Source organism: Chelmon rostratus, chromosome 24, assembly GCF_017976325.1.
Source record: "Chelmon rostratus isolate fCheRos1 chromosome 24, fCheRos1.pri, whole genome shotgun sequence".
Lineage (NCBI taxonomy): Eukaryota > Metazoa > Chordata > Actinopteri > Chaetodontiformes > Chaetodontidae > Chelmon > Chelmon rostratus.
Genome location: NC_055681.1, coordinates 12,198,203 through 12,215,964, shown reverse-complemented (window position 1 = coordinate 12,215,964; position 17,762 = coordinate 12,198,203). Strand labels below are relative to the sequence as shown.

At 42.7% G+C, this 17,762-nt stretch overlaps 1 protein-coding gene across 1 annotated transcript in view; it reads left to right on the top strand.

Moving 5' to 3' along the window:
- The window catches only part of zranb3 (zinc finger, RAN-binding domain containing 3), an 82,554-nt gene extending 67,658 nt beyond the window's left edge, over positions 1-14,896 (top strand). Inside the window, exons 18-22 of the mRNA XM_041966278.1 lie at positions 5,696-5,836; positions 8,922-9,080; positions 10,167-10,359; positions 13,362-13,493; positions 14,201-14,896. Coding sequence (XP_041822212.1) covers positions 5,696-5,836; positions 8,922-9,080; positions 10,167-10,359; positions 13,362-13,493; positions 14,201-14,299 — 724 coding nt within the window. The 3' untranslated portion in view covers positions 14,300-14,896. The remainder of the gene's footprint in view (positions 1-5,695; positions 5,837-8,921; positions 9,081-10,166; positions 10,360-13,361; positions 13,494-14,200) is intronic.
- The last annotated feature ends 2,866 nt before the right edge of the window (positions 14,897-17,762 follow it).

Sequence of the window (17,762 nt, the reverse complement as noted above, 5' to 3'; positions counted from 1 at the left end):
GTATATCTCCCAGTCATCTTTGGTGTTATGAAAAACCTTATAATGTTCTTCCACCCAAATTCTCGCCATATTCTTGAACCTGTAGCTGATTGTTGAGCTTTGCACACATTCTCCCAGTTCTCTTCCGTTATTTCTATGCCCAGCTCTTTTTCCCATTTTTCTTTTATATATATAGTTGAATTACCCCTGCTGGCACCAATAGCTTGGTATAGAGCAGAGATAACTCTACATGTTCTTCCTTCGTATGCATTTATGATTATTTTAATGATCCCATTTTGTTCTCTGGGTTCCTTTACTTTAATTTCTTTTAAATAATAATCCCTTACCTGAAAATATCTAAAAAGTTCCCTTGCCTCCAACCCAAAATTTTCCCTTAAAGCTTGAAAGCTCTGCATTTGGCCTCTCTCAACAAGTGTGCATATAGCTGTAATACCCCTTTGTGCCCACCTCTCAAAGCCCTGATCACTTATCCCTGGTTTAAATCTCTTATCATGGGATATCCACCTCAGAATCTTTGTTTCAGCCTGTAATGCATATTTTTTTATTACCAAATGCCAAATCTCCAATGTGAATTTACTTATTGAGCCCAACAGTACTTCTTCTTGCTTGAATAGTTCCCTATTAGTTATTAATATTTGAAGTGGGCTAGCCCTTTCTTTCATCTCTATGTCTTTCCATCTGGCTATGTAGTTTCCATTGCACCAGCAATATACTGCCCTGAGTTGTGCTGCATAGAAGTAGTCTTGCAGTTTTGGTACTGCCATGCCCCCCTTGTCTTTAGGGAGCTGCATGGTGCGGTATCTAACCCGTGGCCTCCTACCCGCCCAAATGAACCTGGCAATCCATCTATCCCACTCTATAAACTGTTTCTGTGGAATCATTACTGGCAAAGTTTGGAACAGGTACAGTAGTCTCGGTAATACATTCATCTTGATTATTTCTATCCTTGAACTAAGATCCAACTGTAACATTGACCATTTACCTATGTCTCGTCTGAGTTCCTCATTAATCCGAATGTAATTTGCTGTATACAACTTCTCCACTCCTTTTGTGATGTTCACTCCCAAATATTTAATTGTTTCTGAATTCCATTTAATTTTGTATTTATCTTTTAATTCTGGTGTTGGGGCATAATTGATGGACAATATCTGCGTTTTATTAACATTAAGTTTGTATCCTGAATAATATCCATATTCCTCCAGTTGATTCATCAGTGCAGGGAAAGACCTATTGGGCTGTTCCAAATAGGCCACCACATCATCTGCAAACAGTCCTATCTTGTGTTCCCTACCTTTTACCTCGACCCCTCTGATGTCCTGGTTTTGCCTAATTGCCTGTGCTAATGGCTCTATGAAGATAGCAAAGAGGGTTGGGGAGAGACTGCACCCTTGTCTCGTAGACCTTCCCAGGTAGAAGGTTTTTGTGAGACTACCATTCACCTTAATTCTAGCAGATGGTTCTTGATATAATGCTTTAATACATCTGACAGATTCCTTATTAAAACCAAATCTTTCTAACACCATATATAAATAAGTCCAATTTACACTGTCAAAAGCTTTCTCTGCGTCTACACTAACTAGAATGGCACCTTTTTTTGTATGTTGGGTCTCTTCTACAATGTGTATCATCCTCCTGATATTGTCCTGTGTCTGTCTTCCTTTAATAAAGCCAGTCTGGTCTTCATCTATAATATCAGTCATGAATGTCTCAAACCTTTTAGAGATTATTGAGGTGTACATCTTGTAGTCTACATTTAGGACTGAAATTGGTCTATAGCTACTGCATTGCTCTTTATCCTTACCCTCTTTTGGTATAGTTGTGATGATGGCCTCCTTCCATGAAGGTGGGATCTTCCCTTCTTTAATTGTGTATCTAAATGAGGCCAGCAATATTGGGGTTAATTCTTGTCTAAATGTTTTATAAAATTCTGATGGGAATCCATCACTCCCGGGAGATTTATTATTCTTCATCCTAGAAATTGCCCCTTCCACTTCTTCCTCTGTGATTTCTGCAGTCAATAGTTTATTTTGCTCCACTCCTATTGAAGGTAGATCCAGCCCATCTAGAAAGTTTCTCATTTCTTGTTCACCTGCCATTGCTGGTTGTGTATATAAATTTTGATAATAATCCCTAAATACTCTTTCTATTCCACCTGGTTCAGTTATCAAGTCATTCGTTTGGGGGTCTCTAATTTTGTATATTGTGTTCAATGCTTGTTGTTTCCTTATACGCCTAGCCAGTAATCTGCTGGCTTTAGCGCCTCCCTCATAGTAAGTTTGTTTAATAAATCTTGCCTTCTTTTCCACTTCTGTCAACAATATATTATCAATTTTTGTCTTTGTCTCTTTCAGTTGTCTAAGTACCTCTGAATCACCTTTAGCCTTGTATTTTTTCTCTAAATCTTTTAAGCGACCAATTTGTGTCTGATAATGTGCTAATCTGGCCGTTTTCCGACCTGTTGTATATGCCATTAACTTCCCCCTAATAACTGCTTTGAGCGCATCCCAAAGAATGGTTGGATCTACTTCGCCATTGTCATTATCCTCTATATACCTTTTAATATCCTCTTTTGTCATTTTCACTACATTTTTATCGTTCAGTACCCCAACGTTCATCCTCCACACTGTGGTCCTCCTTCTTGTATTTAATTTCATTGTCAGGTAAAGTGCGTTATGGTCTGATAAATCTGCTACCCCTATCGTACAGTCCTCCACCCTATATACATCTCCCTTTGTTATAAAGAAATAGTCCAGTCTTGAATACATTTGATGTGGGTCTGAAAAGTGTGTATAGTCCCTCTCCAGAGGATGCATGTCTCTCCAGACATCTATTAGTCCCAAATCAGACAGTTGCATACTCATATATCTATTAAGCCATGTCCTATTCTTTTTTGTGCTTGTTGTATCTAGATTATAGTTTAACACCATATTAAAGTCCCCTCCACATATTAAGATCCCCTCTAGTTCTACAGTAATGAGGTCAAATAATGTCTTAAAGAAGGCTTTTTTGCTATCTGGAGGTGCATACACATTGATAAGTGTCACTCTTTGTCCCTCCATTTTACCCTTTACCATTATATACCTTCCCTCCTTATCACATTTTTCCTGTTCAAGTTCAAATTTGGTTGAATTTGTTATTAATATGGCTACACCTCTTCTATTATTGTGTTTGTGGTAAGTGCTATAAAATGTATTATGATATCCATATCTCCTCAGTTTCTCATGTTCTTCTGTGGACAAATGTGTCTCCTGCAGAAAAATCACCTGGCTTTTTTCTTTTCTAAATTTAGCCATAACCTTTCCCCTCTTAATTGGACTACTCAGCCCATTCACATTCAATGATACCACTTTAACACCCTCATGTTGCATTATACCTCAGTTCCCCAATGCACTCTCATTACCCATAAGCTAAACTCAAATACAAAAAACACACCAGCAACAGCTGTTCTAACTATATAACAATAAACAAAAAAGTGAGCCTCCATGGTAAATTGGGGGTCTTTATCTCTCCCCATTTCCCCTGTTGGTGGGGTGAGGGGAAATCCTCCCTTCAGAGGGCCCCCCTTAGCGATGGAAGAACTCCCCAGACTGAAGTCCTCCGTTCACGCTAAAAGTGTCCAACTTATAAAAACCATCACTCCCGGTCTTATAGAATATGTTTTTTTTCCCCTCCAAAGCCAAACAAAAAGTTATGTTTCGGGATATTTAAAATCTCACCGAGGTAAATAATAATTATTCTAGAGGCTACACAATTACCAATTAGGACCTACTCGCCATTCAGTTCAACTTTGGCACAACAAAGCAGGTATAACCCATCCTTAACCTGAGTAGGAAAAAAAGAGCTACTTACATAACTTTCAAAAAATAACAGTCAGCAGTCAAACAGAGTGGGTTGTCTGATAGTTTTAGAAATCCAGAGAGTATAACAAAAGTTCGTGGCTGTCCAATGAAATTTCTTCTCTTCTCGACTCAAGTACTCCAGGAAAACCGTCTCAGTTGCTTCCTTGCTCTCTCAGCTATACCTGTCCCTTCGTCTCCTACCCTGCGCCACTTGAACGCTGCTTCGAGCTGCTGTTCCGGCGACGTCGGCTGTTCCTCTACCAGACCGTCCACCTGTAATCCCTTTTCTTTCATCGCGTGCGCTGCGTCTTGCGGGCTGTCGTATGTCCGGACTCCCTCTCGCCAGTGGATCTTCAGCACCGTTCGCGGAGACTGGAACCGAATCCCCCCCTCCTTTAACACTCGCTTCAGTCCCACGTAGTCACGGCGCTTTGCGGCCACCTCCGCTGGATAGTCATGGTCAAAAGTCACTCTCTTTCCCCCAATCTCGATTTTGGTCTTCCATGCTTTGTTGAGAATGTCCTCTTTCTGTTGGAATTGCAAGAAGTTGACAATGATCGCTCTAGGATTTTTGTTTCGGGCAGATCTGGGTGCCATCACTCTGTGGGCGCGTTGTATTTGTAAACCAGCGTCTTCCGTAATTTTAAACTCCTCGCGGAGCAAGCGTTCAATGAACTCGTGTGTCGAATCTTTCTCTGTGCCCTCTGGCACTCCCCAAATTCTTATATTATTTCTTCTCGATCTCCATTCTAAATCTGTCAGTCTCTCCTGTAGCTTCCTTTGCTGTTTGAGAGAGGTGGCGAAAATTTCTTTCAAATCTGCATTCCACTCCTCGGTTTCCACCACGCGATCTTGTATGTCTTTAATGTCCCTGCCTTGCGCCTCCATTCCCCTGTCAATGGTTTCGAATCGTTTGCCTATTTCCTCCTTAAAAGTAGCAAGTTCTTGTCGAAGCATACTTCCCACATTTTGAATGCTCTCTCGAATGTCCTTCATTTCTTTTCGATTCTCCTCCCTGTTGGACCCTATTTGCTTAGCCACGCTGTCGAAGCCAGCCTTCATGCTAGCTAGCATGTCGTCAATATTTGTCCGGTCTTCGACGTCGTCTTCCTTTTTATCTCCCATTTTTCCTCGCTCTTTTTGTTTCTTGTCCGCTTCTTTCTTAGTCTTATTCATCCCCTCTTTGGTTGTTGACTTGAATTTTCGGCTTTTAAAAGTATAACCACTTCAGCGACCGGGAGCTTCTGATTTCACGTCTAGTCAGCCATTTGCCAAACCGGAAACCCGACATGTAGTGTTTCATGCAATTTTCATCGTGCACACCTAGCATCTGAATTACAAGGCCCATAAAAAGCAGCGGTGGTGCAGATGGATTAGATTAGATGATTGACAATCCCTGTGGGGAAATTAGATTGGTGCAGCAGCAATAGTAATAGGATTCAGCGGGGGAAGAGGACAAACAGAATATAAGCACACAAATAGAATTGAAAATAAATGAAAGTCAGGATTTGTGCGTTTAAGCACAGTTTGGTGCCAAGAAAAATATAAACGTGCACCTGGCATTGCACTCAGGCAGTTTGTGGAGTTTGCCAGTTCTGTGGGTGTTGGTGTGTGTTGCATTTATGTGTCCCAGGATTACCGCAGTCTCGACCAGATGACTAAGATTACAGATATGCTTGAGCAACATCAAATTTCCCGTCTTACCTGTACTAATGCTGTCCAGAGAGAGTTTCTGAATCTGTCTCCTTGCACCTACTCCCCCATGCTCTTCATGTGAATCAGCTCTCTTCATCAAGCTCTCTGCTTATATAACAAATCCTCCAGTCCTTCACAGCCCCGTTTATCCCTTTTCACAGGTACCTCAGTAAAGACGAGGTGGCTCAGGCCTCCCTGAGCAAGGCCCAGCAGGAGGGAGGCAGCATCCGACTGGTCACCAAGGAAAACTTCTTCGTGAAGAGGAGGTCTGCCGCCTCACTAGCACCACCCGTTTCAGAGAGGTAGGTTAAATGGACAGATATGTGGGTGGTTGCTCAGGGCAGGAGAGGTAAAGCTGTCCTCAGGTCTTGAAAAGCCTTAAATAATATCTTCCAGGCTCAGAGTTTTACACCACAGATAAGCAGACAGACTTAAATTTCGAAATCAGCTCTGGATGTAGCTGATAGCTGTGCGTTTGCTGTATTCTATATTCGTTTATTTATTTGGTTTATTACAAATGCAGAATCATCACCAACAGTATTTAGGTTTAACAGATCATGTCCAGCCTTGTTTGTGGTTTTTAAAGATGAGGTCTGTGCATGAAGGTGGTTTGTGTCATCACGTGGCTTCCTCTTTGGGATTTGGTGTATTTTCATTTTCCTTCCCTCAGCTGTCTCCATGGAGATCTGTATTTGCCTTGTGGGAGAAACACAAAGGCCTGCTGAGTGTGTTAGTACAGTAAATATAGACCATAATACAATCTACTGGGTGAGCTGCAACGGCCAGCTCACCCCAGGAGGGAGAATCACTATGGAAACCTGCAGCAAACACACACTCTTTCTCACATGTACGCAGCAACTGGTGTGTTACGAACAAAATGCCCGTGGTTGTTCATGAAGTGCCTTAAAGGCGCTGTCTCGGATTTGATCTTTTGTGCACCAAATAGTTTGTACAGCTTGAGGAATTAAAGTATCCCTGAAAATGTAAAAAAACAGATTATTAGCAAAAGCCAACGTTGCTGTCTCGCTAATATACAAATACCATCACACATAATTTGATAGTGTAACAAGATACAGCACAGTGGCCTGCAAGAATGTAGAGTTAAAGCTAGCTTGTTGTTAAGGCAGGTCGGTGGTACGTCATGTTTCTCCATCAGTACTGCTAAAGTTACGTACGTACAGATCTGTTCTGATCTTTTTTTTCAGTGTTTTAACTTTGGGAAATATAAACACCTTTTCTTACAAAACCCTTTCTATCATTCATCAAAAACTCAAAAAAGTCTAAAACTGACTGGAGCTGTTCAAAATCAGGAAATTGATATAGACACATTTACATTTGGCAACAAAAAGATGTCGAGGTATGATAGCTGTAGTGGTGGGGTTAAACAGCAACGCTGCCATGAGGCATTAATCACAGCTGCTTGCTTTTATATTACTAATGTTAAACCTGAGATGTGCTGGATTTTCCCGCTGCCTGATGTGGTCACCCTGCTGTCCACAGGAAGCAGCAAATGAAAAATTAAAGTAAAATAGATCAACAGTGATTAACAGTGAGCGAGCACTCCGTGGACTGACAGCTGCACTCACCAGCATCAGATCCCTTTCCTCTCTCGTGCCTTTGGTTTCCTTTGGTATGAAGCATCAGAGATCAGCCCGGCGGTAAACATTAGCAGGCTGTGTGCCGTTTGCTGAGGGCATGTTGCGTGATTTCTGGGGTTTGAAGTATGAGTTTTCTGAGCGTTACCTCATGCTGCAATGTAGAGCTGCCAACATGCTCGCTTGCTTTATGCATATATGAATTTAAATTACTTTGAAGCTGAATGTACAGAACATATGATAATTTATGAAGTCATATTGATAATGTTGCATCAAAAATACATTCTTTCATTTGATCACATTTATCTGGCCAATGCATTCAACATTTACTGTACAAGCACAACGAACCAAGTATTCCTGGGTTCATTTTTTTTTCCAAAGTACCATGTTTTCACCATACACACTTTGGGCACACCAGTCAAAAGTCTATTTCTGTCTCTCTTTCATCCACTAGATGTTGCTGGCACAGCATTTGTCTCTTGGTACTTCCAATTTTTGGTATCTTCTCAACTTTGAAGCAGCAAGGTTCCTTTTTTAGAAGGTTTTTTCTTCTCCATTTCAATGATTAAATCTCTCTCTGTAGTGCTCTGTCTCTCTGGCTCTTTGTTCCTCTCCCTATCTGTCTGAATTGTAAACCATGGGGAAAGAGAATTTAGTCCATCTGTCCCCTCCAACGTGGCTCTAGCACCCTGCTGGGACAACATGGCAAATGCCCAAAACTCGCTGTCCTCTGCCAAAAGGACAGGCATGCACATACACATACTTGAAGTGTTCTGCAGATACATCACCATCATGTATATAACCACAATATGCAGACATTTCCGACACACAGCAGCCGTATGTCCATCTACTCTGCATCTGCAGCTCACAAAGCAAGCAGCGATCATTTTAATGGATGAAGTGCGTTTGCTGCACTGGTAACGCTGAAAAGAAATGAGCTCTACATTGATTGTGGCTGTTAATTTGCAGATTGATGTCTTATCACGTTGGTCAAGGTAACTTCTCTTTCAAGTTAAGTGCACAAAAGGGCTAAAAATCTGCTGCAGTCATGCCGCCTGTATCAAAAAGATGTAAAGAATGAATTGCATACACAGATGGAACAAATGTATCTCGCAGAATTAGCTGCATTTTATCTACCATATCTTCTGACATTGAAAATAGTTTTGAATACTGCATTTTGTCATGACTTGACAAAACATTGAAGTATTTACCCAGATTTAGATCTGCTAAGTTGACATTTCATCATGTTTAGTCGCATCAGTCACCTACGCCTTGCATTGCTTAACATACTTGATGCTGAAGTGTTAGCATGTAGACTGGACAGAGCTACCAAAGCTATCACTATTATTAGAAACAGGCTTTTATATGTAGTTAAATGCCATCATCTGTCAAACTTCATGCCTCCAGTTTTTAACAGGTTGTGTGTCGAGTATTTGACATCTAACTCAAAATAACCCTGATGGCTCTGATGATAATCAGTTCTAAGCTCCCTCTAGGGCCACAGAAGACATTATACTCTGCCCCATTAATATATCCTTTAATATATTCTCTCATTTTATATAATTGTATATAATAATAGACACTTCAGCTGCTTGAAGTGCTTCAACATGAAGTGTAAAGAAGTCTGTTCCCTGGAGAATTTACGGTATCTATCACTGCACAGTGATTTAGGTTTAAGCCTTCTTGTGAGATACTGGGGAAGATAAACAACATTTGTATACTGTAGTCCTTCAACTAGTGACATCTCTCTGTTACTAGTTAACTAGTCACAGATTTCTTTGTCTTTCTGCAGGCAGGACAAGGATTCCTGTAGGACAGCGGAGGAGCAGCCGTCATCAGAGTCCGGTTACCTGCAGGCAGTGGACAGTGACGGGGTCCCTCTGTGTCTGTCCTGCCAGCAGGCCTGTCCTACCACTGGTGGGGCCTGGGACACTCGATTCTGCAGCCACAAGTAAAGCAAATCTAAACACACACAGTTTAGAAGCGATGCACGTCTCAGCGCTCCCTGTTTGTTCCACCGGATGGATGGGGTTTACTGCAATGGGACAATCCAGACAGTGTTTGGTAAACTTTCAGTCAAAGAAAAGCATATTAAACTACCTTTTCAATAGTTTGTGTCTGTGATAGCTTGAACCTTCCCGCAGTGATTGTCTTCTGTGCTGAAGCCCAACCATCTGGCACCTAAAAATTCAATCATTCTCCAAGCTATAGGAGTTTTTGTGCAACACAAACATAGCAGTATAATGTTGACTTCACCTCGATGCTTTACTGGCTTTGCATTGTGGAAAGAATACTGTTTTTCTGACAGCTGAAACAGATTGCTGTTCCCAGATCAGACTTCGACTCTTATTGTTATCACGGGCCTTTTTTCAATTCATAATCATTGCTTTTTAACACCAATATGGATGATAGTTTGAATAGAAAATGGCAAATTGCTGCTGATTCAGTCTCTGCAATGTCCTACTATCCCTGACACCTGAGCTTTTCCTGCTCTCTCCCATGGCGACTCTGAATAAGACCGTCAACTAAATACAAAAATATTTTTTCTGTTCCACTATTTCTTTTGCCATTTGTGCTTTATTGATAGTGATGGCTGGAGAGAGACAGGAAAGGGAGGTGAGGGAGAGAGGGGGTGACATGTAGCAAAGGGCCAACCTTGATACATGGTCCACACTCTACCAGGGGAGCCTGTCTAAATTCTTTTAAATAAAAAAATGTGTCCGTGCATCCCTTTAGTCTTGCTCCCCATTTAAAGTACAAATTCAATTTCCTCAAGAGGTTTTCAAGGGCCAACGTCAGGTCATTCAGTCAAGGTGAGATACTGTACTTCACTGCTCTATACCTGGATGTTATCAAACTTCAACACAATGTTATTTTCTACAAATCATTTCTGTGCTCCTTTCAGCAGAATCACAACCACAGTAGAGAAAACAACGACATGACCTTCTTCTGTTTCGGAAAATAAAGTATTTCAGTGTTGTAAGTGTAAAGGTGTGGAGAATCTAGTCCAGATTTCTTTATGTCTGCCCACCCTTAGGTGTCAGGAGGAGTTCCAGTTGCGCACCAGCCAAACGTACATGCGCTCGCGGGTGCTTGAGGCGGAGCAGGGCATCTGTCAGCACTGCGGCCTCCACGCCCACGACCTGTTCCTGAAAGTGCGCGCCGCCCCGCCCTCCCAGCGCAAGGAGATGCTGGAGAACACATGGCTCGCCCAGCTGTCACTCAAACAGGTATTTCAGTGTGAGCCACATGTAATTTCTTTTTTTCCCAGGTGATGAAGTTTGCTCTATAACAAGAGATGTTAAAGAAGCTATGACAGTGGTATGAAATGACATACTCTTGCTGTCTCCTAAGTGGGTGCACTAATGCTACCATTAGTATTGTAACACGTTCACAATGACAAATTTAACATGCTGATGTTCAGCAGGTCTCATGTTTACATGGTCAACATCTTAGTTCAATGTGTTAGCTTGCTAGCATTTGGTAATTAGCATTAAACACAGAGTACAGCTGGGGCTAATGGGACTTGTCTCCAGCGATTTGGGTGGAGTTAGATGTTTTAAGGATTCGAGTTCAGGTGAAATGAGGTTACAGGCACCTTCAGTACATTGTGAGTATGTGACAACTTTATGAGATGTGCAGTAATAAAAATCCTACACAAAATACACATCATGTTAACGTCAGTCTCCTAATGTGAGCTAAAGAACTGACAAGGAAAGCCATTTTTTGTTTGTGTAAGTGCAAAAATAAAAGCACCCTGTGTTCTCCATCCCACCCACCTACGCATATATGCACGCGCGCACACACATGCACACACACACACAGGTTGATCTGCACTCCAGGGGGCCAGCTCCCAGTAAATGGATTGCTGGGCCCATTGATTTTTTTTCCCAGTGCCAGGCCTCGACCAGTAAGCCTGTTTGATTTGGTTGGCTGTTATCCTGCAAAGCCCCCCCCCCAATGCACACACACACACACACACACTCACCTCCCTTCCCAGTGCCGCCGGCAGCAGCATCAGCGCCGATCGATGCACCAAGCTTTAGAGGAAACAAACTCAGCCACATGATAAGACGCCACAGCGGTGGAGGAGCCTTGAGATTATAGGCTCATTCTTTGGTTCATACAGGGGGTTCTGGTGTGTGTGTGTGTGTTTGTGTGTGTGTGTGTGTGTGCATGCGTGTGCGTGCGTGCGTGTGCGTGCGTGTGTTTCCTGGTGTGTACACATGTCTAGATGGGTCTTTATGTGTACCTTGGGGTCTTTTGGTGTGTGCAAGTATGTGTACAACAGAACCTGTGCATGTGTGTACTGGCATTTTGGTGTGTGTGGATTTTCTGTGCCTGTGAGCAGAATTGTGGTGTGTTTAAGTGTGTAGTAGTGCCGGTCTGGTGTAGCAAGGTGCATGGTTTTGGCACAAAAGCAGGTTCAATTGACTGGAGAGTGTGAGTGTGTGTGTGAGAGAGACGTGAACTCTGCCCCTGTGTGCAGGCCTGTTCTTTAAATCTGTTGGGATCAATTCCAGCTCGCTGCCTTAATGTCGAACAGAGTAGCACTTAAAGCAGGAAAATGGATTTTTTGCCCTGAACCCTTCCCATCAGGCTCCTCTCTCTCTGTTTCTAATTCTCTCAATCATCTTTTGCTTTTCCTCTTGCTTGCTCTGTTTTCTCTTTTAGTTTATATTCATTCTTTGTTTCTTATTTCTATTTATGTCTTTCCCCTTTTTTTTTTTATCTGTTTTGTATTTCTTTTCAAAATAAAATAAAACATTTTGTTCAGATGGTTCAGTTTCCAGGTCGTTTTATCCCCAGTGTTTCCTCACTGCTTCACTGGAGCTCAGTGAGCTGATCCTGTAAAGACCTCTATTAAGCTGTATTTAGACACAGCGGTGCTTTAAGCTACATGCTAATGTCAGCATGCTAACATCTTCGCAATAAAAAGGTTAATGTGCTGATCGGCTTGCATGTTTTCCATGTTTGCCATTTTGGTTCAGCCTGCTAGCATGAGCGCAGTAACAATGTGAATATGCTAGTGTTTAGCATGTAATTGTTATCATGTCCATCTTAACGTGCTATCTTGCTAACACTTAAAAAGCAATTAAAAGAGGGTTGCTAACACCTTTAATGCAGTTTACAGTACATACACACTGTTTTTATTTGTGACTCTGGTTAAGTAGTAAATAGCTGCTTCCAGCTTTTTGATTTGCTTGCAGTGTTGATGCTACAAAAGAGGATTTCCACCACTTACAATGAATAATCATATTTTACATTTGCAGTCTGCAATAATCTCTGGTGAACAATATCTGTGATCTGAAATGTTATCTTTGCAATACAGTAGCTCGGCTCAGAGACTATCCACACTGTTGTTATCAGGCCATCATCGCTGTCCAGTGAAAACCATGTATCTCCAAAGTGTTTCAAATAAACTGAAGGATCAAGTGGTCCTTAAAGAGCTGAGAAAACTCTCCTGCTTCTTGAGTTTATTTGTTAACCCACTGATTATTAGAAAAAATGCACATTTTTGTGATGCATGGATTTCACAGGAAAGCGGTGGTATGGTGTGTAAATATATTATTCCTAAAAGGCACGTACAACTTAAAAACATGGAATTTAGGAGCATGTATCCGACTGTGGCATGCTATTTCTTGTGGTTTATTTAACCTCCTTTCTGTGTCTTTGTCAGGCAGATTAACATGTACTCAGTGATTAAGTTTCCCTACAGCTGCCCACAATGTAGGCCAACAGTTTATGTGGCTGTACCTGAGGCATCTGATGATGATGGATAGCAGAGAGTCAGTCTGAGTCTTCCATTAATCTCAGCATTTTAAACCTTTATAAGAGGCCTTTTTTCTTGCACTTTTATTTCATTATTCCCTGCTGTAGATTTCTGCCATTGCTGCCATGTGTCCTCCTCGAGACTTATTTGTTTTTATCTTCTTTTATTGTGAAGTGTGTTGCAGAAGTGCCCCCGCGGTGCAGAGATTTGTTTAATATGAATGATCTTGTGTGTGTGTGTGCAGCAAAGTAACAATTTAGGTCACTTTAACACTCGGAGAAAAAGACTGAGCTTTACGAAAGACATCACGTCAGCTAAAAAAATTAACTGTAGCATAGATGGATGGTTTGGGAGGGCAGCGCGCTCACAGCTTTTGGCAATTTAGAGGGGTATGAGAAAACATCCAAGGGTAGTCAGTGTGCTGAGACGCTCACTGTTTCATTCTGTGTGTGTTTCTAGCTGAATGAGATGATCCGCGCTCCGGTCGAAGGGGATTTCTGGCAGGTCGACCACATCCGGCCGGTCTACAGCGGAGGAGGACAGTGCACTCTGGACAACCTGCAGACGCTCTGCACCGTCTGCCACAGGGCCGTACGTGCACAATCCGCATCGCTGCACCCGTAACAACAGCAACACCAGCTTTCAGAGCCAAAGGGGCTTAAGGGGCAAAAGCAATTTGTCTAACATTTAAGGTGCACAGTGGATGGACCTCTCCTTTATCCCCATATAAAAAGAAAACCTCATCACTCATGTTGAGGATCACATGTGGTGGCAGTAATGTGATACACGGTCAAACACATTGATCAAAAGTCCTACCATCCCTCACATAGCTATATACTGCCTGTAATAACTTCACATGATGTAGCTGTATGACATATTGATGTATAGTATTTGTTGCAGAAGGCTACTGTATATATCTGTCATGGGAACACTTTCCTTCATGAGCTTCTTCAGTCAATATTTCATAATCACAGACAATTCACTTCTTAAAAACAGAGCTGATGCGAGAGCAGAGGTTTCAATATCAAAAAGCTTTCATTGTAACCTGAAATTTGCATTACTTTTACGCCAGAGAGCGGTTTTGTCAGAGTGGGTGTCAGTTGAGAAGGAAACGCTTCATATTTTGACGTATCTAAACTGATGTGGAGAACTGCGCGCTCTGATAAGGGGATCCTCTCGCTGTTTATGCCACCGCTCAGACACTTTAATCTAGAGATGCTCAATATATTGATCTCACTTTTCTCTTCAGCGCAGACTGCAGATTTCACTCTTACATCATGCTCCATTTTTCTCCACAGAGGACGGCTCAGCAAGCCAAAGAACGGAGCCAGATGAGGAAGAGCGCTGCAGCCTCCAAGGTTGCGTCAGACATCAGGAGGTTCTTCATCAGGAAATGAAATGGAGGTTTAGTAGTGGATGTATGGGTGTAAAATTTCCTGAAATCAAATTGAACCCTCGCTGGTGTGATTTCTGAAATGCATCATGATTTTTAAGTAACAAAACTCACATTAAAGTCAATCAAATCAGAAATGCCTTTCACTCTGATCGATTAGGATAAAAAGCTGGATTTCCTTTGAAATCCCTACTTTTCTTCTCCTTCACTTTGCGACGATAGCGGTGTCCTGCTGGTTGTAGCTGTGGAGAATTGCTTAAAAAACAGTGACGACTGCGTCAAATGCAAATTCAGCCAACTCCCCTCTCGTCCCCGAACCGTCACAAGTGCGGTAGTTGTGATTTATGACGGCCCCTTTTTTGCTCGAGGCTGAAATGGAGCAGGTTGTTTAGAGAGATGCTGCTATTTTAAGATTTTGCAAACTTGGTGGAAAGTAGCAGGTGAGGGATGAATCAGGGGCTTTGTGATTAAAACTCCACGGCAGAAAACATGCGTGTCCTCATTGGCGCCCTCAACAAGTGGCGCCTCTTTCTTTTTGGAAGATAGATGAATGCTTCTCGTCAAATAAAAACCTATTTTCATCTATTTCATGTTGTCTTCTTCTGTTCCTCTGGTGCTTTAGCCACGGTTTGGACTGTAAATACACCAAGACGTTGGTTGTTCTGACAAGCTAGCAAATCGTTTCATCGCCTCGAGTCATGAACATTATTGGCCATGTCCACGCATCTACCTCCTACCATCTTCAGCTGTGCTTGATGATCTGAGCAGGGCTAAAGTCAGTCAGGAGGGCTATGTTTAGAGAGACGGAGAGCAGAGTTACTATGGAAACAAGGCTTCAGGTTCAGCAATGTCGGGAATATTGAATCTCTTCTTGTGAGAGTTATACAATGAGCCAGACAGACATCAGAAACTCCAATCAATATCAGCAGGCTCCTGTGAAAATGAGGCCGTCACATTCCTCCGCAGCAGAATTTGACTTCCCCTCTCGGTGCTGAGGCGCCGCGGTTTGACGTCGCGGATGTCGTCATGTCACGATTTGTCTGTCTGTCAGCCGTGTCAAACTCCGAACTCAGCAAATTCCACCGTCGCCAGAAAAGTTTTAAATTTTTCTGGCAGCCCCAACTTCTCTGAGCCTATCAGAGCACTCGGTCGAAGCCACAGCTTCAAACTTTCTCGGAGCCCATGTGGGTGCACGCGTGGGTGTGTGTGTATTTCCCCTACGGCTGCTCTAGGTCTCCACTTAATAAGACCGTTGTTCCTCTCCTGTCCAAACCGACAAGCTTTGTGAGTAATGAACATCTCCCAGGCAGCCTTCCAACAACAGCAGGTTTCAGTGTCAGTTGCTGTCAGCAGCCAATGACTCTGATCTGCTGTTTTATTACACCCAAAAGGTGTGTGTGTGTGTGTGTGTGTGTGCAGGAGAGAGAAGGCAAGTGAGGAAGTAGTGCAAAAGTGTAGCTGAGTGTGTGTTCTGTGCGTTACACAAATAATGCGTGTGTGTTTCACAGAGGAGAAGTGTATATTGAAAGAGCGGTGTGTGTGTGTTTGTCAGACGGAGCCATAATGAGGCAGCGCCCAGATGAAGACGTCTCATGTTCTTCCCAGAGGGTCTGCTGGGTAAAGAGCAGCGCTGCAGCCGCGTGACACTGTTTGCGTTGGACACCCTATCAGCTCAGAGGAAAAACATTACCTCCGCAGGTGATGACAGTAATAAAGATGGACTCAAACACCGCCGGACGGCCGCAGAGGTTTGCATGTTTGCTCTCTGTCTAACACGCTCATCTCCTCCGCTCTTTCTTTAAAGCCGGCATCAGAGCGAAACTCACTTTTTCCATCAAGTGCAATCAACATCTTTGCCTCGGCGCTACCACTGCAGAGACATTTCAGCAGGTTTCATAGCAACGCGGCACACTCTGAACGTCACACGGCCAAAATTAGCCGGGCAAATGTCTAGCGGAAATAATGGCATATAGTTAGAAAATCACAGTATAGTTACAAAGAAAAGACAATAGTAAAAGGAAAGCCAAATGGCGCCACCTGAAGAAAATCCTAGCAAATGGAATTAAGGAGAATTGCAAAATCACCACAAAATTGATCACAAATGAATACAACAGAAATCTCATGGAGTCTTTTGATATTCTAAAACTGCAGGAAATTATTGTATTATTTTAAAAGTGGAAGTAAATTTGTCATGCAGTACAGAGAGATAGACACACACATTCTGGTTTTGATCTCATCACAAACAAAAGAAGAAAGGACCAGTCGGAGAGGGATACATTTCCTCGACATGCTAACATCCGAGTTGCAACCGTGTTTCTCAATGTGGGTCAGAGGACCTCCAGGGACCCTTCAGAGGACTCCTGGGGGTCCACAGCAAATTGAGAAATAGATTAATAGCACTGTAACTCAATTCCACAGGAATTTCTCTAATTACAGGCATTACATTATGCATGAGAGTCAGTATTGTTAATTGTAGGTTTCATTTTCAATATCATCTCCCCACAGGATGGTGACAAAATGTGTCTTTTTAGGGGTCTGTTGCATGTCAACGTCTGGAGAGTGCTCTTCCAACCAGGCAAAAGTTGACAGTAAACTGTACAAATCATTCATAATTTAATCATGATTTGCATTCAGACAGAAAGGCGTTATATTTGGCGCCATTCCATTGGTTATTCCATTTCAGCCTCGCCTGCCCCCATAATCTACTTTGGCCTTTTCAGCTGAAGGAAGCGCTTCTACAAACCCAATCTTGTGTGACAGGTGTGATGGAGAAGGGCCAATAAAAGCCTGCACGGCGCGCTGCGTGCAGCCACCGGCTCTCCAATCCGTGGCTGAATCCTGCTGTGGTTTGATTCCTGGCTGCCACACTCTCCACTGTGATCCCTCTGTGTTTGTGACCCTCCCTGCCCTTCAGCAACAAAAAGGAAATAGACGCGAGGGAGGCCGTACCCCGCAGCTCTCCTTCAGGAGAGCGAAACAGGAATGGCACCGTCTGTTTTTGCCAACGCGCCTCTGATTTTATGTCATTGGGTGGAATGTGAACTGCAGAGCCTCATTATAGAAAAGCAATGGATCTACAGTCAGACCTCTGCGGTGTTGTGTTACAACATCAAGAAAGCTTGTATTCTAAAAGGCTGCACCCGTATCGTCTAATTGAACTCCGGAGTCGGCGTTTAGGAAGCAATTCTTGGCTTTAAACAGCCACAGCCGATGAGAGGCTTTTGTCTTTATTGTCATATTATCTCTTGGGATGGTGATGAGATGATTAATCATTTCCTGCTGCAGCCTCGCACTCGCAAAACTGGCACCGCTCAGCAGAGCACAACGCCCTGGGTGGAGGAAAACGGTATTATGGCCCAGGTAATTGGTGGAGGACCATCACTCATAAGCGATCTAATTAATCTCATTAAAACACCCTCTCTGGTTGCACGGAGTTGTTTCTTGAGGACCGCTGCAACAGAAGGAGC